The sequence below is a fragment of the Micropterus salmoides genome, unplaced genomic scaffold (assembly GCF_014851395.1).
Source record: "Micropterus salmoides isolate LMB-PRFRI ecotype aquatic unplaced genomic scaffold, ASM1485139v1 Ms_hic_scaffold_3269, whole genome shotgun sequence".
NCBI lineage: Eukaryota > Metazoa > Chordata > Actinopteri > Centrarchiformes > Centrarchidae > Micropterus > Micropterus salmoides.
In genome coordinates, this window is record NW_024042561.1 from 1 (window position 1) to 24523 (window position 24523).

At 39.7% G+C, this 24523-nt stretch overlaps 1 protein-coding gene across 1 annotated transcript in view; it reads left to right on the forward strand.

Moving 5' to 3' along the window:
• Nucleotides 1–1055: 1055 nt before the first annotated feature.
• LOC119884203 (rho GTPase-activating protein 6-like) overlaps nt 1056–24523 on the forward strand; it is a 31131-nt gene continuing 7663 nt past the window's right edge. Inside the window, exon 1 of the mRNA XM_038694664.1 lies at nt 1056–1439. Within this exon, the coding sequence (XP_038550592.1) occupies nt 1398–1439 (42 nt within the window). The 5' untranslated portion in view covers nt 1056–1397. The remainder of the gene's footprint in view (nt 1440–24523) is intronic.

The following is a 24523-nucleotide window of genomic DNA, read 5'->3' on the forward strand; positions in this document are numbered from 1 at the left end:
CCCTGCTGTGATTTATTTTCTACATTTTAGGCCTTCAGCAAGCTTTTTGTCACAGTTGCAAAAAAAACTCATATCATATCATACCAAATTATCAACTTCCCTGAAGCTAAGACAAATGGCTTTGTTTTTAGCTTGACCATGATGCATTTCTTGATATTTCCAGTGAGAATGGTGGTTATTACTCTGCTTGCATGAGATTCATAAAAGAAAAACGATTAGAAATCCCTATATGGAACATGAAATATACCACATGAATGGTGTTTTCATTGATTTATGTTGTCATTAATTTGAAGTTACAAATGAAATATTATCAACTGTGGAGCTTCATTTGTGGGTCACTGACATGAAAACATTTGAACAGCCCCGTTGCTGATAATCTTAAGCGTCTTCCACTGCTAGCTCTCCTCCTTTAGTGCCCCGCCCCTCCCCCTCTGCCTTGTTTGTTTTCAGTGTCACAAAAACCTTATTGCTTTTTTCTGTAGCTAAATGCAATAGATGCATAATACATATAGTAAACAAGTAAAAGTAGGGCTGAGATGTACAAATAGGTCTCCTTGCATAAAGGAGTATAAGATTTATAAGATAAGATTTATTTTGATTTACTGTCCTGTGTGTGTTGTGCTTTTACTATTAGATTTTACTAATTTCTTGTGTAAAGCATTTTTATCATCTTAAAAAGCACTATAAATAAAATGTCTCATTATTATTATTATTATTGTTATTATTATTATTATATTTGTTAAGTTTATGGTTACTTTTCCAATGTGCAAGGAGACAAGCCATATACTGTCACTCTTGACTTTATAATCATTTACAAGAAATAGGTGATTTTCCTTTATATCAAACATTATTTCTCAATATACATATATAAACACGTCTGTGCCAAGACATTTATAACACGTAGTTGCATCCTTCTTTTTGATACTTGTGTAAAATACAACCCCGATGTATAATCAATAAATGCTGATTCTATTTTGAAAATCTTTACCGGAAGTATTAATTCGTGCTGTTGTTGACTTGACAGTAGTCTCTCTCCCTCCACTCGCTTGAGTTCAGCATCTGTCTTCACCAGAGTCCACGGAGCGCGCAGTATGGATCCGTTACGCATTACGCACTATGGTGTCCTTTCTGGCACAGATGGTTTTCTGGCACGCGTTTCAGACAGTTGTAAAGACATCAGCTCTTAAAAGCAGGCTCCTTGGTCACCTGTAGTAACAAAAAACGTCCAAGTCTTTAATGCAGAGAAGGGAGATACAAGTGATTCGTGAAGACTTTTTTTTTCTACGCTCTGCTCCGACGCGCATTCACACACTGTTTTGGACTTATTTTCAGCAGGATATCATTTGTTGCATCTACATTTTTGGGTGTTTACTATATGTGGATACTTATTCGGGACCATGGGAGACTCCGTGTTCTTCGACAGGCAAAATTCCTATCTTGTAAGTACTCGGTTTATTGGCGATATCTCAATTATAATTAGTCGGACGTTTGCTGATGAGGTTCGAGATCTTATATTTGAGTTGTCTGAGAGAGCGTGCGCGCGTGCACATCTAATGTGTACGTGTGTGCTTGGGTGAAGAACAGAGAGAAACAGATGATTTCCTGCGTGAAGATGACTTTTAAGACAGTTTTGCATATAGAATTTCAAGCCTCTGTCGCCCTGCATAACAGATATTGCATGAAAGGTACCATTGCATAATATCTATTTTCTGTATTTTTAGTGAACAATCATCACAACCTCTTTCTAACTCTAATCTTCCACGAATTTTAAGAAATGCAAAAGAAAAATATGACTTTAACACATCAAAAGCCTGTAAAGATGAAAATGTGAAATTGAGCAGAGCAAAGGGGCCTCAACATGCAAAAACTTCCTGTGATGGAACGTTTTAAGTGACATGTGGTGTAGAGAGCACTTGCATATGCAGGCATAAAAGACCACACACATTTCCTGGTTTAAAGAGGAGACTTTTGCTCTGAAAACAGCTCAGTAAAGACACCTGAAGAAACCTGCAGTGGAGCGCTGTTAGAGAACGGAGGTGTTGTGTTGACACTCCACACTACAAACCTCAATGGCCAGATGGGGGCAAAACAAACAGATACAGGTCAAGGCCATGAGGACCAATGACGACATTGATGAGAACTGCACCTTCAAAATGAAAGCCTCAGCATTCTGGAGCTCAAATCTTTTTCAGGTTGCTTGCAGAACAGGTTAATTCAAATGTCGGTATCAAGTTTGTTTGTGCAGTGGACAAAGATTTAAACTTGCACACATGCTAGTATTTTATCATCCGCTCTTTCCATCTGTCCCCCCTTCTCCTCCTCTCTGGTGAGGAATCCTCTGCTGACTGCTCCAGCGGTCTGTCTCCTTTTTATGAGCAATGTTTCTGTGGCTGGAAGCCCTCATAAAGCCATGAGCATTGATTGGAAAACAATACAATTTTCTTTGGCTCGCTTGGCAGCACGTTGTGGTCTGGATTTGTGCTTTGTAGCGTGGCTATGTGGTGTGAAAGCCACATGGCCCACAGTAATGGTGTCTAAAATTCATCCAACACAGGCTGATGAGGTTTGGTCTCAAAATTGGTCTCCACAACAGCACATCTTTTTAGAGTAAATGAAATTGGATGTATCTGGGCTCTTATTTGTTTATTGAAATTCTGGCCTTCTTTTGTGAACCAAATAAATACATGTTAGAAATCATACTTATTTGGCATGGGTGAGCTGATCTGGACTTCTAGCAAAGGATCTGGACTCCTTTGCTGGATGTCTAGGTTAACCCTTATGGTCAGGTTGAAGAGCCTATTGTAGGAAGGTTGTGGTTCCTACTGGATGCCTCCCTGTGGAGGTATTCTAGTTAAGAACAATTGGGAGGATACTTAATCAATTAGTCAATCGATAGAAAATTTATTATTTTGGTAATCGATATACTCTTTAAAGTAATTTATTTTAACAAATGATGCCAGAAATTCCTTACTTTAAGTCTGTTAACCGTGAATAATTGCTTGTTTTATTAGTTTTATATTATGTTTTTGGTGTTTTGGACTGTTGGTCAGATAGACACCAGGAATCTGAAGACTCCTCTTTTAGTTTGGGAAAATGTGATGGACATTTTTTGCTATTTTCTGGCATTTTATTACACTAAACAATTAATTGAGAAGATAATCAGTAGATCAGCTGACAATTAGCGCTTTTCCATTACCAGTACCAGTTAAACTCTCCTAGACTTGACTCTACTCAATTCGGTTTGGCTCTGCTCCGTTTTCCATTGCAGATAGTACCCAGAGATAGTATACCTCAGTGTAGCTGGTCATCATAGCGACGCCACACACAACCCGCTGCGATGTTCAATGCGACACACACACCAGCAATCCACATACAGCTTTCTCTTTCTCTAAGTTAAAAAATTTCAACCTTACTCAGAATGTAAAGACAGATAAGCGGTATGAAAACCTTACAGCTGTGTTTTCCTTGTTTGTTTGTTTCGTTGTTGCTGCAGCGGTCTGTGTGATGGTGGGAGCAGAGGGCTCTGTGAGCGGGCGGCTGGCCGGCCTCGGGAGCTCCTCCCGCGGGTTGGCGCTGGCTTCCCCCGCCGCCACTTGCGGAGCTCCTCAACTCCGAAAAGCACATTTTTGTTCCACCATCACTTTTCGTAAGACTGTTCATATTCGAAATCTACACAGTTGATTTATCACCTCAAAACTTCTCAGAAGTGGATTTAGTGATGAAATTACATACAAAAACTGTAAAATATAAAACTTTCTGTTGCTGGCCTCTGTCTGGCGCGTGCAATGATGATGCAGTGAATAGTGACGATTCTCTCTGACCAGTCATTTAGCAGGTGCTTTTGTCCAAAGTTACTTATGTCAGAAGAAAGTGAAAAAGCTAAAGATCGCTGTCAGTAGAGTAAGGATGTCAATAGGAAGGTTTGATCATTGAGGCAGGTAGTCTAGCGAGTGGCAGTAGTCAATGAGGGTGATTAGTATTTAGACCAAGAGCTGTACTGATTCCCTGGTGAGGAAGGACCAGATTCTGCAGATGTTGTGAAAGCAATTCTGTAGATTGGACCTCTGCAGTGATGTTAGCAGTGCAGCACAGTTGATGGTCTAGTACTACGCTAAGGTTCTATAGTAAACCTCAACAGTGACAAGTAAACCCAAGTGAGGGCAGTCTTTCCCAGGCACGAGGAGGAGTCTTGTCAAGGTTAACTTTCAGGTGATGCGCAGTCATCCAAGTGCTGATGATGGTCAGACATTTTGAGATGCGTGTTGCAATCAGGGTGTTATCTGAGGTGGGGAAAGAGAGGAATTGTTGAGTGTCCTCCACATAATAGTGATAGGAGAAGCTGTGTGATTACAGAGCCTAGAGATCTAGTATATAGGGAGAACATGAGTGGTCTTAGTACTGAGCCTTGGGGGACATGTGTGTCAAGAGAGCAGGGTTTGGACTAAGAGCCATTCCATCTGACCTAATAGGTGCGATTCTTCAGGTAGGATGTGACCCAGGATAGTGCAGAGTCTGCGATTCCAGGTTCAGCAAGAGTGTGAGATCTGGTGGTTCACGGTGTTGAATGCAGCAGACAGGTCAAGGGGAAAGAGAACAGATGAGAGAGACGAGGTTCTGGCAGTACTGAGGGACTCTATCACCGCGAGCAGGGCTGTCTCAGTGGAGTGTGTGTGGAGTTTTGAAGCCTGACTGATGAGGGTCAACAATTTTTTTTTGTGAGAAATAGTAGGACAGTTTGTAAGAGGTGGTGCATTCCAGGGTTTTAGAAAGGATTTAAAGAAGAGATACTGGGCTGTAGTTTCGGATGTCAGCAGTGTCAAGGGTAGGTTTCTTAAGGATATTCAGTTTAAATCTAAAGACTAAGAAAACCAGCAAATATTCACATGAAAACCAGTGAATCTTAGGTATTTTTGCTTGAAAAATGACGGAAAGGGGTAGTGATGGAGCAGTGGATAAGACACTTGCCTTTGGTGTGAGAGACTTACGTTCGAATCCACTGTGAGACACCAATGTGTCCCTGAGCACCAATGTGTCCCTGAGCAAGACAATAACCCCTAGTTGATCCCCTAGAGGCGTGCAACCTCTGAAATAAATAGTAACTGTAAGTCACTTTGGCTAAAAGCGTCAGCTAAATGAATAAAAGTCACTTTGGCTAAAAGCGTCAGCTAAATGAATAAAAGTCACTTTGGCTAAAAGCGTCAGCTAAATGAATAAATGGAAATGGAAACGATTCATCAGTGATCTAAATAGTTGCTTATTTTCTGAATCGATGAATCGACTTGTCGTTTCAGCTCGAAATCAATTATCTGAGTTAGTGGCATGGCTAATCAGTATTCGGTGTTATGGCAGGATTAAACAGCTCAGGATGATTTAAAAAAATGGTTAAGCTTTAAATCATAAATCTTGAATGGCAACCTATTATAGGGCTTAAAAGGAGAATATGTAAGATCTGTTTTGAACATTTGAGCCAATATGTCAATTGACTGTAACTCGAGAGCGTGGGTGATGGCTAATGCCATTTTTAGTTATTGAGGGACCTGTATGCTTTTTTTTCATTTTGAATATATTTTCCTTTTTGGCCTTGAGACAGTGTTACAGTCCTCTTTCCCAGCCTAGCCTGTGCATGAGGACACACTATGGGTATGTGGGTGTCCAGACGGCATATGATGACGTCTGCAGACTTTCTGTTGATGCTCTACATTTCATGAGGAAGCTGTAAAAATCTAGTAATCCAGCAAAGTAAGTATGGAGTGCACACTTTGACTTTGCCAAACTGTAAAAATAACTATAGTTTGCATTGGAAAATGTCTCTAAACACTTGAGGACAGTAATCTATTTGTGGAGGCTTTAAAAGGTAAGAAATTCATTTAGACAGACACAGTTATTGATTGTAAATATATTAAACCTTTCTTCAGGAAACCTTAAACCACCACTTTATTACAAAAAGCAGTAGGTAAAAGCATGGGAGTTATGTCCTGACAGTGCATCGCAATCAAATAGGTGTGGACTTTCAGCCAGGCTGCTCATTGCCGTCTCATAAAACACTTAGTTGAACTTGGTACAAGAATGGAGTTTATATATATATATATATACACACACACACACACACACACACATATATATATATATATATATATATATAGATAATATGATAAAGAAGCAGTTCCAAAGAAAAATGCATTTGTGTTAATGAAGGATTATGCCCCTTCAAGCTGGTTTTGACAAAAAATACAGGCTTTTGTCATTCCTGCCAAGGCAGATAAATATTTCAGATTTTAGGTTACCAGACTAGAGACACAGGGATGGAAGAAGACAGAGAGCTAGAGCCAGGTAGCAAGAGCGAGAGAAATGTGTAACAGCACCTCACGTTTGCCGGTGCGTAAACGTTTAATCCCCCCTTGAGGCAGCTGTGCATTTATTCCACTTGTAGTGACGCGTGCTAATGGAATAACTTTAGAGATAACATATAGCAGTCTGGATTGATTGCTCGGCTTCTGTCTTGGAAGGAATTTGTTTTGCAGTATTGCAGATTTGCATGATATTACAAGGATTTTAAGAGTGATACACACAGGCAGCCTTTTTAGTCAACATAAGCAAGACTCATCGCACGCAACGGTGATGAAATTGTCAAGAGGAACAAGTCATTCCTAATATAATGGTTTATTTAGTATTTATCCTATTAAAATACCAGGCTGAGATGGCTTCAAAGTTATGTCAACCAATGTCAACCAATGGGCAAGATAGTAATCTATCTTGCCCATGTAGTTCTCTGTTAAAGAATGAGCATCTGCAGACACATAATAATGTTAGTGTGAGACCAAAGTCATTAGGTAACTCCAGAGATGTTCACTGAAAAACCATAAGAGTCAACCTCATGGTGGCACTAGATGAAAAGTCAGTGGATCACAAATGTCAGTAGGATTCATCCTCTGGGGAATATTAATGTCTGTTCAAAATTTGCATTGATTGTATAGTTAGTGCGATAAATGAGTCTGGACCCAAGTTGCTGACCAACCAGCATTGCTATACATAGAGCCAACTGAACCAAACAATTTGAATCAGCAATCTAATTCTTAATTTCTACCTTTAACATACAAGATTCAGGCCAGTGTGTACTTAACTCAATGGTTTCTGTGGCCACCAACACGCACACACACACACACACACACACACGAATAAAACACAAGAACCAATGCTGTCTGTTTCATTTGAATAACTAAACTGTTCGACCCAGTAGATTGATTTAGCTTCAGCAGACGAGCTATTAACTCATTTATGAACAAATCAGGAATCATAACATTAGTTCAGACTGGAAAGTCATGTATGCCACATCAGGAGATTGTCAGTTGATCCAAAGAGACACAAATCACATTTAACGCTTTAAACAAGGTAGTTTATTTAACCTGATTCTGTCGGATTTGTCCACGGCAAGTGAATATTGCAGATCTCACTGTCATATGGCTCATGTGTGTCATTTCTGAAGGGCCTGTTCTGAATTAGCACTGAATATTTTCAGTGCTAATTCAGACTCATACAGCATGAGCTGCATCAGCAACTTAATAACAACAATAGTTTTTACCTGCTGATCAATTTTCTTAACCATAGCTGAGTTGTACGCTGTGTGTACTGTTGTAATATGCGGACTGGATGTCACATAATGACAACAGAGAAATAAATTAGCTAATCCTGACGTACCAGCCAGTGCCAGGGCTCTTGCCAACAGTCAAATAATGATTGTCTTTGTCTTGAATTCTTGTTTTGTGTTTAGTGTTTGGCAAACTGTTGCAACTTCTGTACACTGTATTCATTCATATGAAGGATTTATTTGAATATCCAATGCCTTTTTGTTCATTTACAGCTGAAATGACTAAAGGTTCAGTCTGAAGAAGATCATTGAAAAGAGCTTGTAAACTATTTGCAATTGATTTTTTTAATCAGCTCAGCCTCTACTGGATTGAAAAATGGGCCGTTGTGGTGGCTGACACTGAGGAGTAAAAAGCTAGACACAGAGCAACACAAAGGAAGTATTGATCAAATGATTGATTATCCTCCTTTCCTGTTGTTTGTTTCATTTTTGACTCTGTCCCTCTCTCTCTCTCTCTCTCTCTCTCTCTCTCTCTGTTTGTTTCTCGCCACTGACCAAATAGAAAATGTGACCCTTGTCAGCATGCAGCTACCTGTTTAGACAAGCGCCAAATCCCCAATTTTGCCTCCAATTGTTCTCCTCTGTGCAGACATTTGACCTTTCAGAAACACCAAACCCTTCTTTTTCCTCCTCCTCCTCCTCCTCCTCCACCTCTTTTACTCCATAATTCTGAGAGCAAACATTTTGTGACACACTGTCCTCTCAGCTAAACAGGTGAGGCTGCTAATGTGTGACTGTGGCAGTAGGTGTGTTTGTTTTACTCCCGTGACACTCCCAGTACAAACAGCTCTGGCAGAAAAAGTCAGCCATATGGCAAACTGAAGGGAGGTTTTGCAGAATGGATGAATTAATAAATGTATATTGATCTTTTTTATCCTTATCCATAAGTTTGTTTTGTCCATCCTTGGTGCTCTAGTGTAATGAACAGTTGTGCTCCTGCATGCATGCGTGTGTGTGTGTGTGTGTGTGTGTGTGTGTGTGTGTGTGTGTGTGGCAGAGAGCATCAACCATCCATGCGGCTTCTTAGACAAAGTGCTTTTATTTACATTGATCACAAGTTTTGCTAAGCACACTCTAACCCAGACGGAAAACTTAGCAGGTGTGGACATTTTGTTTGCAGAAGTGCAGTTAACTAGGAATGCACACAGACGCTAAATTTATTTGTAAATTTGGGGTTTAATTACAAAAGCCTGTCAGTCCTGTTTTAAAGAACAAATCTCTCTTCAGAAGTTCTTCAGGTCAGTTGTCTTATGACTGCTTTGCTCAGGGCTTGTTAACCTCTTACCACGCATGTCAAGTGTTGTGACACACGTTCCTCTACATCCGTTAACCTCTCACTTAAAGGGATTCCTGCTCCGATATTGCATACAGCACCGTTCCAGCATGGCAGGGAAAGAGAAACTAAGTCGAAAACTGCCTCTTCACGTTCCACAGCCGTCACTTCTGGCTCGTCATGACAAACCGTCCGTCCCTCGTATTTCATGCTAGACCCTGTCAGGGAAAGGCACTTGTTTTATTATCAACAGCGAAAGAGAAGCCCGCCCTCCCCAAGACTTGTCTTTTTATGGAGATGGTCGAAGGCTGAGGAGAAAGCAGAGCGGAGGAAAGGCAGAAGAGAAGGTTCTGGCAAGATCTGATCTACTGTTTGCTGGGGAGATGTGCTACCAGAGGCAGGAGTCTTTGTCTGGGCCTGAGCAAAATATGTGCTCTAGATGTTTTAAGGAGTTTTATTTACAGCTGAAGCTCTTGCCCTGGTTTCTTCATTTTCTTCTGGGGAAAGTTTAGGGGGTTGTTCAGTAGGTTCAAGAAAAGGTTAGGCATGTTTCCTGGCTATGTGAAAGCAATGATGTCAAGCACCATCAAAAGTAGTAAGTAGTGTAAAGTGCAGAATTATTACATCATAGTTTGGGAATTTTAAAGGACCATAACAGCATCTTCTCACTGATTTGCCTGTGCTGCAAAACGGCGTAGTGAACTGGAATCAAGACAGATCTGGTCAAGGCTACCATCCTGGGCATTAAGAGACACTGATGTTTGCACTCAACCTGCACGGCCACACATGGATGCACACATACGCCTTAGTCAAGCACACAAAGCAGAACTAGATGCTCAAATAATAAGATTGTGCTGTCCAGTGGAGAAATCCCTGCTCATATTTCAATACCTCAGACAGCTGTTGCTCTAACCTTAGCAACACAGTTATGTCAAAATTAGCCAAAGTTGTTAAATATCAGTAGAATATCCAAGGAAGGTTAAAATCAAGGGCAACTGGACTTGATTGAAGATACTTGGTCCCTCATTCAAGAGGCTTCTTCAGTTCTGACTGACTGGTAGGGAGAAACCTTTGCCCCTTCGTTTTTCCCTACCAGTCAGTCAGAACTATGATCTGGACGACTGAGGACCCTCACAGACTCACCTTATTGCAGTCTTAAGAGGAATAAGAATGCTTGCAGACTTGAGGCTCCAGTGAGATTTATAGGAAATGACCCATCCCATTTACTAGGGGTTAGACATTTCCAGGAACGTTTTTCAAAAGTCAAAAATGTCAGGCCGGCATCAAGCATGAAGTCATCTGTTTTACTGCCTCATGTGTTTTTGTAAGAGAATGCTCATGTACCAATCTGTGCCACATAGTGTATGACCTTACAGTAGAAGAATTCATGAGATAGACATACAGTAGACAGGAAGATCATCCAATTGTCATTCACATGATAGAGGTCCTATCCCTACTTACATCATATCTGGGCTATCTGCTGTTCCACTAGCTTCAGTCATTCAATGCAATTCCAGGTTGCTTTCATTGGTCTTTATAAAAAAAAAGTAAAACCTCTTCCAAGGGTTTCATTCCATATTCTGAGATGAAGCCTTTGAAAAACTACAGCTTCCATGAAGTTTTTCCAGTGCAGCAGTGCGTGTAATTTGTCATCGTTTCTCCATTATTCATGACATCCATTACCCTCTCTTCTAATTTCACCTTTCCAACTTTTCAGCTGTAATCTTTGATGTCTTCACATATAAACAATAGTGACTTTTCCTTTTGGAAAATAAGTTAAAATTGTTTCGTTTTGTCTGAATAAAGCCAGCATATTTTGTTTACAACATGGCTCCACTTCCCACTTCTGGATGTACTGTATCACTTCAACACAGTGTTTCAAGGTTCTCAAGGCAGTTCAAGTTATTAGTGTGACCAAGTAGATTTAAGGTGAAAAGTAATATGTTGTTTTAAATAAACTGCCTCATTGTCAGTCAGTGTCCTGATAGAGTGTGTTGCTGTCAGAGATAATGTGATGTGTACGTGACCTGCCCGAAGGTGTTTGCTCCATTGATCATTTGAAAGCATGGGCAGCAGACAGATGGAATGATAAAATCCATGCTAGACAGATAGAGACAGATGATTTGACAGACAGGAAGCTATAAGTCAAATTTCCAGTAAGGTGACATCTCAGGAAGCCTCGATGAAAGAAATATTCCAGACAAGGAATAACACAGATGATGCCAGGAATAACACCTATTTTTTGTGACAGGAATAACACACATATTTTGGGGCATTGTGTACAAGCTTACACACAGTTTATACTTGTAGCGGGTGTGTGCATTCATGTGTCTGGTATGCACATATTTGTACTCAGGACAAAACTATTTAACCCCTTAACGCCAATTGTCGCGAATTTGCATCACACCTTCCTTTCAGACTGCAGCTGGGATAGCGTATGTATTCCCCCAATGTCTGTTTGTGCATATTCGATATGTACCTGGGAATATTTTGCAAGCATCATACCTGAATTTATATCTTTTCTATGTTTTATAGACAAATTAACAATTTTCCATTTAATTTAACATTAGCTTGAAAGAAAATGAAAACAGAAATAAGTTTTTTTATTTTTTTATTGTAAATAAAATCAGGCGTCAAGGGGTTAATGTGTATGTCCACGCAACTGACGCAACGTGAGTATGTGTGTAGAAGAAGTGTGACCCAGGAGTTCAATGGGCCTTTGACTAAGACTGGATTAGCCGCTCTCAAGGCTGCCACTGGAATGTGAGGATCAACAAGTCTGTTGTTACAGTGCACGCGCAAACACATACACACGCCCATTTCATCATGGCACACGCGCTATTTACTTTGTAGTTATTTCAAATAATATTCCTCTACTGCACTTCAACCTGTTATTATCTCACTGTATTTATTATGTAAAACAATAAGCTTGAAAAAGTTATCAATTCACATTTATTTGCTTTTGCCACACATCTATTCAAAGAGGGATGTGGCATTGGATTTTGCTTCTTGCGCCACAAAAATATAAATAAAAAAACAGAAATAGGCAAAAAAATTATAAAAGAAGAATGAACAAAAAAGCTAAATTCTGTTAACAGCATGTGCGCTGGTGGATAATTGAAAATAACTTCTGCATGGCAGCATGTCACCACTCATTGCGTTAACATTGTTATCTTATAATAAAAAAAGTATTTTTATAGTAATTTTTGCACATTGGCCAGGAATGGATGTCATTGAAATTGTTCACCATGGTTGTTAACCCCCCCCCCAATGGTGAAAATAGTGCACCGTGTTTGTTTATTCATAAACAATGTTAACAGAAACCACCATGGTAGCAATTGCTAATTCCACTCCAGTGCAGTTTGGACTATATAAATCATTCTGGGGAGGGATTTATTTAGAAAGTCTAATAAGATTCAGTCTCCCTCCCCACCCCAAAAAATGTTGATACAGTCCCTTATTGTTCTCACTTTGTGGGATAATTCTAGGCATTTAATTTCACTCACTGTCAAAGTGTCAGCAAAGGACTGTGGAGAAAATTGTACATGATTTTGTAAGTTTTGTCGTTATCATGTTTCAGGGCTGGATCATACTTAAACTTGGTACATGCTTTGTTGATCTAATTTCCCAACACTCACCACTAATCAAACCTACACTTGACAGACCCAGTGAGAAACAAACTTTGTTTGAGTTTTGATTAGTTTCACAGAGCAGTGCTGGTAGGAAGGCGATAAGTAGTTTACCATGTTAATTAAACACCCCATTAGCACTTACCAGTCTCTGTTTAAAGTCTCTGTTTAAATAACTAGGTGTGTTCCACACCTAGTTATTTATAGCATTTTTTACTGGCACACATTCACACACACACACACACACACACACACACACACACACACACACACAGACACACACATACATGTTTCGGGTCAGTTGAAGGTTGGTTGATGTGTTCGGCAGGGCAGCGGCACTGGAGTGCTGTGTTCAGTCTTTCCGCTAGGAAATCAATAATAGACCAGCTGACCCAACTATGACCTGCGTTACATGTGCACAAATGCATGCACTCATATACACATGCAGTGTCACATCCACTGTCCAGAGAGAACAAAGCATTGCTGGGCAGTGAGGGGTGTGGCGTGGGTCTTCAGGAAGTTACACTCGCCTAAAACTTCCTGGCCTCAAACAAGGCTGATGGTGATTTAGACTTTTGAAGTGTTTTCTCTTTTATGCAGTGGTTCATTGTTTTTGAACGGTGAACATCACATTGTTATTGACCAAATTCAGCTGTCATTGTATTGTCTTATTTGGTTCAATTGTATGTAAGGCTCATGTTTTTCAGTTTTTACTCATTTTCACCTTTTGTATCCCAGTGCACCAAAAAGTTTTTGTGTACCTGGCTGTGAGAAGCTGCTGACCACCAGATTTTCCCAACATACATGGATGACTTGTGATGAGAATGGCCTGTAAATGTGTTGTGGTTATTAAAAGTGTAGGTTGAAGATGTTAATTAAGTCCCTACAAGTACTACTAAGTTAAGAGGTCACATTGCAAAGTGCAGTTCTTTTTTGTATTAAAGGTCGCAATCCCTGATCATTTAAGTTTAAGGTTTTGCCTTTATTGCAAATGCTCATATTAGTCAAATTTGTCCAATAGAAAACTTTTTTGTTGTAGCCTATCACTAGTTCATTCTGTGGATAATTTACACACATTACACACTGTAGACAATATGCTGGTTATAACACATTACATAAATGCCCGATTCTCTGCTTTAATAAGTTTATTTTTGTGACGTGTTTCCTTTATTTGATATGAATTTTCCAGTGGCGATTGAATAAAAACATCGAGAAACAAAGAGGTGGAAGATATGTGAAAAAAGTATTTGGCCAAATGCAAGCACCATGATGTGAATTTATATAGTATACAGCATGAATATAGTGCTCTCTAGTTGTTCAGCCATCTGCAAAGTTAGTCCAGACTCCACCTCCTCCTGCAGGAAGAGCCCTGCGGTATAAAAAGGGGCCCTTAAGTTGTTTGGGGTTAAAAGAATAAAGTGGAACACATTGATCATATCGTCATGTGAAAATAACAGCAACAACTAAGAGGGGCAGCTTTCCCGAAAGGTCAAGTTTGATCAGACACCGTGAAGGAATCACATTGTCAAACTCACAAGACATAACTATTTTTACATTTACCACTTTCATGGTGGCTGTAGCACCTATGAGAAGCTTTCTACATTCTGAAACCATGCACAAAATATTTCTCTCCTTTCATTCTTCATTTTGCTAGGCGGTTGATATTTTCCAAGTACAATTACACAATTGCTTATTTTGTTTTTGCACCAAGCAGCTCATGCTTCTTTAGTCTATGAAGAATATGTGCAAGATTTACTCTGCACATACATGCTGTGTAGCATACGTGTGTAATCTTAAACACATGCGACTGCGTGAGTGGCTCGTGCGCATTTAAGGTTGCGTGCGTAAACGCTGCCATGTGTCTTATAAAGTGACCACAGCTCTGCCATAACTCTGTCATCTTCATCATCAACATCATCCGGATTCTGAGGAGCAGAGCAGCAGGTTATAATCCCCCGCTATTTAACTACCTCACAGGATTAACTGGGAGGAATGATCCAGCACCCACATGGAAAATAAAGACTCTTACGGAGACTTTACTCTGATCCCGCTGTGTTAAATGGATATGGTGGAAGAAGCACATAGAGGGAACACCAAGGGAATGTGCTGTTTTTTTGTCAGCTCATGTTCTCACCTCTGCTGTGAAAAATAAACTAACTATTCCCTAATAGGATCAACATATAATCTTGCACACGCTTACATCCATGAAAAATAACAACTAAGGTGTTAAGTAAAGGCCCTTACACTCTAATCTGTTGTAATACTACAATTCAAGAATCCATCCATCCATCCATCCAAACTCCAATTCAATAATGTGCTTCTGAAATGGTTCAGCCAGAAGTCAGACTTACCTCAAGTGACAGTTGTAACCCTACTTCCTGAAAAGGTACAGACACATCCTATATGTAAAGTTTATTTGCATGGTCATTATCAGTGCAATCTTCTTAGTCAAGGCCAAGCCCATGGTTGCAAAACCTCCCTTTAACTGAAACATCCACAGCCAGACTGTGTGAAATCAAGTTTGTCGTGAAATTCGACAAGCAGAGAAAAATTTCAAGCTCTTAAGGGTACAGAACGTGTTCAGAAAATGGCAGCTGTTACCAAAACGACAGATTAATGACTCAGAAATGAGTTGCTTAGAATTAAAAATGAATTGCCAGCTTTGCTTTGGGACATCTAAGACCTTTGGAAACATTCTATCTTTGGTTGTTTGGTTCACATTTCTTTTCCGCTTCCTCCCCTCTTTCCAGCATCAAAGCTGTCATGTGTCTGTCTGGACAGCAGGAAGTACTAAAACAAAGTGTTCTAGGTCTCTGGTATGTTTTTTGCGTGACTGTCCATGTACATTTTTTGCTTCTTACTGAAATATTTCAACGTTTGATTGTCAAAAAATAGGCGGTGTGTGTTATTGGTATGAGGAGGAAACCTGAGAAACCCTGACAGCAAGTATCAAGCGCAAGTATCCTGGTGTGTTGGATTTTGCTTTTCATGGTTATGGGGAATAGGAGAAGGTTAAGTCACGGCCGCATAATTCACATTCCCACTTTACATCTGAGGCCCGATGCGTTACGGCTTTTTGGTACAGATGCCTGTTCTAATCTCTGAATCTATCTATTTAACATTCCAGAATTGATGGAGTGGCACAATATTTTTCTGGGAGTGGTTTCGCTGATGCCTGTGCAAATGTGTGTGTTTGTGTGTGTGTGTGTGTGTGTGAGATCCCGTTCTCACGGTTCCGACACAGTAGAGGCTCTGACTACAAATGGTTCGATGGGAAAGTAATGCCCATGGGGGTACTTACAAAACCACTTAAACTGATTGACAGATAAAGTGCACACATAGACACACTACGTACTGGATATGTATTGAATGTCCATTTGTGTTAATGGAGGCACATTGAATTAAACAATTCTGTCCCATAACTGTATACTTATTTATATCCAGTGCTTCCATCCAAGCACTGAATACTGATTGTTCAGAATCTCTCAGTCTCCACTGCTGCCATCAGGCCACAATCAGATCAAGTGGAGCAGGCAATGCATTTTTCCACTTACTTATGGTAAAGCGCACATGATCTCCACACCACCTTCTAATCTGTACACACACACACAAACACACACACACACACCAATCACACTAACACCAATCACTAAAGGTGCTCTATTCTCTACAGGATTAGTAATGATTAACCAACTTCATTAGCCCAGCTGGCTAGTCTGGTGAGAGAGAAGAGGAGAATTTACTGACTTATATACAGTTGAACAGAGCTTGTGTGTGTGTGTGTGTGTGTGTGTCCGTGTCCAACACAAAATAGGGAGATGAAATGTACGCATTAGCTGAGGAGAAAGGACAATGGGTTATAGATATGGATAAGGATGCAGAAGTGGGGGACACAAGTCACGGGTTCTATTTCCTTCATTTGTATACATTTGTATCAATCTAGCAAAGAGCTCATGATGGACTTCTCGTCATGGTATTCTGTTTTCTACAACAATGGTTGTGTAACCCCATCTAAAACAATATTTAATTTAACAGCTAGAAACCTGACACTTAATGACAGATATTGTAACACTAAAAAGTGTTAGTTGAATTGAAAATCTTTGATTGTCAGGCTGCATACAGCCCCAGCAATCTTCACCAGAGCAGTCTGTTGATCATGGAGTCAGTAAGAAGACCTTTTTTTCAAAGTGGGGAACCCCCTTACTCAAATTACAACCTTGGATATGGAGAAAGGTGCAGAAGAGAGAAAGAGCAGGATGTAAAGACAACAACAAGCTTTGCAAGTAAATCAATAATTTGCAAGGCAAAGTAGGTATGAGGACAAATTACTAGCATGTTACCACCCATGCTCTACTCTACCTCACCCTTGTTTTCCTTGATAGGGAAGTTAACCTCAATGTGAACAGAGGAATCAGCCTCTTTGTGTTACATCCCTTTGGAAGTTGATAGGATGAGATATGTCACTTGGCTATACGGCGTATAGCGTCATTTAAGACTTTCTTCACTGAGCAATGACTAGCTCATATGAAACAGAAGCTGAATCTTTATGGATCTTCACACTGGAGCTGTGATGTTGCACTTCCCACAATTCACACGTATACAGTATAGCATCACAGCGTAGACAGAAGGGACAAAACAGAGACAACAGGCCAAACAGTATGATAAATATGTCATTATTACTGTTGAAACGCTATGACAACTTTAAAAAATGTTATGACAACTTTAAAAAACTTAAACTTAAAAAATTATTGTTCCAGAATTGGGGAAAAGGTTAGTAGCCAATGTTAGTATCCAGACTTTAAATGTACACACACAAACACACATTCCGAATACTTGAGGTTGTCAGGCATATAGTTGAGTGTTGCAAACAGGAGTATAAGTCTAATATAAAACCAGTCTGCCACTCACAACTGAAGCAGACATTCCCTTACAGATTTTTGGATCTATTCAATGGTTAGACTGCCGTTCACACGTCACTTTGAGCCAATACCACACACACACATACAACCACACACACAAACTGACAAATTACCTCAACTTCTCCTTACACTATCAACTGTGGTGTTGATACAATACCTGATTTTCTTTGCTTTTGCCGCTTATGTAATCATTATGCAAGATCCTAAGTCTTCAAGGTCAGGCCTCATTATTGCTGCAGGCCCTTCATATTAATCTACCTTTAAAATGTTTGATGTTCGCCCGAGGCTTTAGATGTGCTTGCCAATGATTGGGGGGAATATGTGCACACACTCCAAGTTGCTCATTCTTCATCTGAGCCAGGAAGGCCTCATTAAATGCAAAGGCAGACGAAAAACAATTTGCAGTGAAAGCTGATACACCTACATATTAGTGTTTTCATGATAATTTTCAAGTCATGTATTTTATCAGTGTGGTGGTCTCCCCACAGCCAGAAAAAAATATTTATATATTAACAATATATTTTAAAACGTCTGGTTTAACTGCATCAAGTAAACATTTGCACACATGTACACACGGTAGCTACGCTTTAATCTTGAGAAGCTGCTGCAGAGCTGCAGTCTCTATTCATTCAACTTACACTGGCTCAGTCTCTTCAGCGAGTATCCTCTTCCGCCACCACACACACGCTACACCTACACATGCGCACTGACGACCCAGGGTTAGGGTTACAATTTTGGATTTATTTTTACGCGCTTTTAAAAACATTCATTGAAAGTTCTTTTTACATGTTTATTTACAGCATTAAATGTTGAAATGTATATTGTAATAGGCTGTATATTAACTTATTGGGAGAAAACTGGATGTAAAATCAGACGTTGAGCACCCCGATATTGCCAAAATGGCATGAGCCTTGTTTCGCTGCGAAGCTTCGACTGTGAGACTGACAGTCGAATCAGGCTCCGCCCATCGAAGCATCAAATCTTTGACTATTGGGGGTCAGCCCTAATATATAGTATAATTTACATTGATAAACAATTTTAAAAACAGCAAATCTTCACATTTAGAAGCTGGAAGCAAGAAATGTTTGCCGTACTTGACTTAATCTACTATCAAAAAAGAAAGACAAATTATTTCAGCACTAATATTTATGTTATAGCTGCATGTAGACAAACAGTTATGTCTAAATCATAGCAGCTGCCCATATCTTTGCATTAGCATGGATGGTATGATAATTGCCCTTACAACCAAAACAATCTCTTTTCTTCACATAATGCATGTATGTCCTCCCATACTGGAGGTTGATACCGTTGAATTACTTTCGCATTGGGTTACATAACTTGTGTGTGGATAACAGGAATACATTCTGTGGTTATTTTCCCTTCAGGCAGCATCAGAGGAAACCTAAAACAGGTGGAGATTAGCCTGTTAATTGTTAGTGTTGTGACAGATACAGGTACAAACATGTGCGCACACATCCACACAGCAACAACACTGGCTTACAAGTAAGGGTGGTCAGATTTTCACAAGCAGATGTGAACCTTGAGGAGGTTCCAGGTCAGCGAAAGCAATCCATTACATGCATGCATGAAGCCAACATGTAAAAGACAGAAAAGAAGTGATCAAGAATACTTGAACATTCCTCTGGATCAGTGTTGTGGCACAGAAACTCTGTTCAAGGGTCATTTAAAGCCAGCTGCACACACAAAAAGGGAAAGAAAACAAACTCAAAGTACAAGGTGAAGGATTTTAAAATGTTCCTTTAGTGTCTGGTACCTCTGTGGAATATCACTATACATGTCATTCTTGGTTGTAGTTTGTAGTAGAAAGGATGATACACTAAAGTGGCTACATGTGTTTTGCTCCCACTGGCAGATCTGTGGTTGTATTGTCAATGTATTGTTGTAGTTTTACTGGAAATATATAGAGGTAACATGTTGCATCGATTGAAATGAACCACACGTCTTAATAAGTCAATAAAACGTTGCAAGCACTGCACTGACTTGTCACACATTCAAGTCCTCTTGGTAATCAAGACTAGAACTGTACAGCCATGCTAGCAGCTCTGAGAGGCTGTAGGCAAAGTGGTGTTTTCAGCTAAATGCTGACATGCTCACAATGACAATGCTAATGTGCTGATGTTTGGCAAGGATAATGTTTACCATGTTGGCCATCTTAGTTTAGCATGTTAGCATGCTAACACTTGCTAATTAGCACTAAACACAAAGTACATCTGAGGCTGCCAGTGAATGTCATTACTTTTTGCATTGTATTTGGTCATAAACCAAAGTAGTGGAGAATGTAAAGTTTTGAGCTGATAATTGCGCACAATTAAAAGTTAAGGAATTTGTAGTGTTGGAACATCAATGCATGTTCAGAATTTAACGGCAATCCATCCTATAGTTGTTGTGACATTTCACTCCACAATGTCAGCGTCACAGTAGAGGGAAAGTCATAAGATCACCAAAGTCATTAGGGCTGAACCTCTGGGTCATGGCAATCCATATAGAAGTTGCTGAGATACAAAATAGACCCAGTAATGAAAATGTGTCATTGATGATAAATCAGTCTTCATAGTACTTACAGTCAAGCCACATTAAAGAAAATTTCTTCATCAATGTCACAATAAAATTATCTTTCCGCTATCAGTTACATTGCTTCAGTCATTAGCTGCTGACTACATTTTTTGAACCACTGCATCCATGGTGTTTAATGTCACCTTACAGTATGTATCATCTAATCACAGGTAGCAGAGTGGTACCAGGTATTGGCAGACATGTTGAGTTTGAGTACTGGAAGAGAAAACTCACTTTACCACAGCAATGAATTGCGCTATTGAATAAGCTGTTACAGTATATCAGAATAAAATAACAAGGCTCACCGCAAAACACATTGAAAAGCTTTAATTCACTGCCTTCAGCCTTGGCATTTGTCATACATTTGTGTAAGGTAAAAACTCATTGGAGTTTTGCAGGATTTTGCCCTGCTTATAGCTCAAGCCAGTTGATTTAAGGCTTTACAACAGATTTTTTTTTTATGAAAAGAGGATTTGCTTCATTATCTCTATTTACTGTTGGACAGGTTTTTAATATTGGTGTTTTCAACAGCACTCGAAGGCAGCGTGAGTAGTATTTCTTTGAGGAGTTGGGATTGTATTCTCTTGCTCTCTCTCCCTCCCATTGACAGCCACACACAGTCACATGCGTATAACCAGACGGAGACCAGTAATAATGCAGTTTTGTCAATGCATTGCCATGTCGCTCCAGGCCAATAATGGTCACGTGGATGTCTATATGGACTATAATAAGTCACTCAATAAGTCATCCAGGACAATACTGATCCAGAGAGGACAGTCACATCAGGTGGACAGACATGCTGTACAACTCTTATGGTGATTATTATCAGAGTTGTTTTGTTAGTACTAAAATGCAAGGATGTCATTACTGTTTCCAGATCAGCTTGACGCACAAGCAAGCAATGTTATTCACCTTGAATTGGGTATAATTAACACTGTGCATCAAACAATCAAGTGCGCCACAGCCTGTGTGTGTTCCTGCTCAGTTACCATAGTAATATTTCTCTCACTTCCTGGCCCCTTCAGATTTTGTGTGTATGCATTGCCATGGAAACTGACATATTCTTTTGCCCGTGGTTTTTTTTTTTACGCCATTTGTCCCTTTGTCTGAAATGGAACAGAAACCACATGCTGCAGTGCACTGTGTGTCAAAATGGCAATAGTCATCTAACTGCACAGTGCCAGTCCAGTCAGCAAAATCATTCATCTTTCCAGTATAACATCTTTCAGATGTGAAAACAGAGCAACAGCAACAATGACAACAGAAGTGCTGAATCTGGTGCTAAATAGAAGCTTTGCAAGGCTTTAAATACAGACCACTCACACTATTTAACATGCAATAAGCAGTATGTAAACATTTAATAAATGTGTTATAACACTACATAATGTAGTTGTAGGATGATATAAGTATTAATGTATTTGTCAGCATTTATACTTCTCCTGTGGGCACCAATAATTGGAGTATAACAGTCCTTAGAGGCAAGTTATGCCACCCGGCAGCCATCTTGGCAACGCCTCAGGGCAGTTATTTCCTCTTAAAACGTCTCTGAGTATAATCAGGTGATAAATGACAATATGTTAATACGACACAGTTGTAATATAATATAAAATATGTTATAACTTTATACGGTATAATTGTTGACAAACTCTATACATCAATAAACACTTAAACATTTCCTAATATCTGCTTTATATTACATTAAACTGTGTTATGAACCATTTATTTAACATTTAATGCTTGCTTTATAAATGCTTTATAAGGGGACTTCAGGTAAAGTTTTACCCATGCACCAAGCTGTACACTGTAAAGCTGTAAACTGTACACTTAAAATCACTCTTTGACTTTTACCCCGCGTGTCAAAATGTTTTCTTACCTTTCTTTCTCGTAAAGCATCTTCATGATTTATACTGATTTATTTCTGTTTATGCAAAATTTGATTAGGTGCAGCAAACTGGCAGAACATACCATTTGTTAAACTGATCTGATTAGATGTACACAGCCATTCCAGCAAACATCATCTGTGTGTGTGTGTGGGGGGGGGGAGCGGGTCAATAGTTGTAATAAATACAAAGCAAAACAGATGATGGCAGTTGTTTAAAGGCTTAGCAACCACCTATATTTTGGAGACAAACATTAGGAGTGAAGGGATTGTGACAGTAGCTGTGTGGCAGATTTGTCTCTATACAGGCTATTCAAACTGTGTTACATCTCAGTAAACATTTACGTCATACTGAGAGCCACGATAATACATTATTTGGTATTTGGTATTCATGTTACGCTTGCACTGTGGCTTGACATTTGTGAGGTGAGCAGTCTATATAAGCAGTGAGTGAATGAGCGGATGGATATGCGGTCCAGTAACATGTGATTCCATTAACCAATCTCCTAAATGTATACTGCAATTGGTTATTGTAATACCATCTGTGCTTGTTTTGTAGCTCATTAACGGCCATACAGCCAAACTAATTAACATTTACTTTGGTATATTAGAGGCTGACTATGATTGTCTCGAGTGAGAAAATGAGCACTTGATTAGATGACTGTTACTGAATATGTCAGTGAATGGGAATGTTCTAACTGGCGAGGGTGAACGAACACACAAAACTCTACTTTTAAAGATTTAATCGTGAACTCAAAATGACCGTTCACCACGGCAATCAGCTTCTGTGTTTGTGTCTCCTGCTGTTAAGGCCAGGCTTGGATGTCTGACTAGGTAAACTTGGCCGTGGACTCGAAAGGCTTGAAGGCCAGCAGTGTTCTTTTTCTTCACTAAGTGGAGTGCTAGTGTCGAAAAGGAGTTTATTTAAAGCTAAAATCTGTAACTATCCACACATTCTGCATCATGTTTGAATCCCCCCATTTGTAGTTCTTTCACCCATGTGAATGTTTCTAAAACAATATTCATCCTCATCTTTGAGTAATTCTTGTGTCTCTCACTTTTGACAGAGGCTTCTTTTGTTTTTCTGGTCACTGAAGACACTGAAAACATATCCTCTGTACTTATTCACTCAGTGAATGTGGGAGTTTTAGCAACCTGTGGGAAAGTTTTATTCATTCTACAACTAAAAAAACACATGTGGGGGATGTTTTTAAGGCTATTTTATTATTTTTAAACTCAAGACACTTAATGCTGACCAAAAGAAAGAGTCTATATTTGCCTACGAGATTGTTATTCCTAATGACATAAATTAGAGGTTAAGAGCTTATTCTAAAATGAACATTATGTAAAGAAATATATCAGTGATAACACAGTGGTTGCAGATGTGGTGTGTCTTTTTGACCCCCTCAAAAATATGTAGATAACAAATCGTACACGACAGCTAACACCAACAACAAGAATCTACTTTGTCAAAAGTTAAACTGCCCCGGTTGGCCTTTGGAATGTTTCGGTTTGTAAATTTGAATGGTCACACAGGCTTTCAAGCTCATTGTTGCCAGAGTCCAGCAGTGATACCAGGATTTAGTCTTTGCTCTTCTTTCAGCATTCCACAGGGAGTTTCATAGGTTGACACTTAAGAACTCAAGCTCATCCATCCCATTAAAAAATCCTGCTGGGCAGAACCAGCTCGACCGAAGAGAGGCCTCTTATTCTACTTTTCTAACTGTTTGTCTTTTCTTTTGCAGTGAGTGAGTGTGTGTGTGTGTGTGTGTGTGTGTGTGTGTGTGTGTGTGTACTTGTGGGTGCGTACCGGCATGTGAATGTGTGTGCGCCTGCTCAAACTGTGTGTGAGGTCAAGCGGAACAGAAAAGGGTTTCCTCAGCCAGCGATAAGGAATGGCATACAGAGGCGCACACACACACACACACACACACACACACATATAACAGCTGTGTTGGACAAAATGCTCTGTTAAATCAGAGCTACTTCTTGTCGCTGAACTTGTGACAGGCTCATTCACACACACATGCACACACACACTTAGGTGGTTCTCCAGGTTGCCTGTGTTCATGTCTTGCTTTGCACCCATGGCTGTGTGATGGCTCTGTTGCTTGCTTGGGGTCAAATAACACGCGAGGTGACAGCAGGAGAAGCAAAGTGAAGTTATTGACATAAAGTCTTTAGTGTATTGTCTCTTTGTTTCTTTGTCAATTTTTCTAGAAGACTTGAAGCGTAAACAACATTTAAGGGGCAACGTGATGAAATTGTATTTTTTTTAAGATAATAAACTGTGATGTAAACTGGTTCAAAAATCAAGCAATATAAACACAGACACATTAGAGTACACTTGTAAGCCCTTGGTCTGGATAAGGCATTAGATAAATTGCAGCAATACCCCCCTCCCCAACCTCTCTGTCTTCCTGACGTCTTCTCTCAGTAGACACAGAGGAACGCATGACCAGAGATTCAGATGACTCAAATTTTCATCAAAGCCAAAGCGGTCTCTCGGTTTCCACCAATTCATTACAATTCACCTCAATTAAATTCCACCTTGATCACAGATAAAGCCACATCTGCTAAATTAACCTGTCAGTGGCTGAAAAA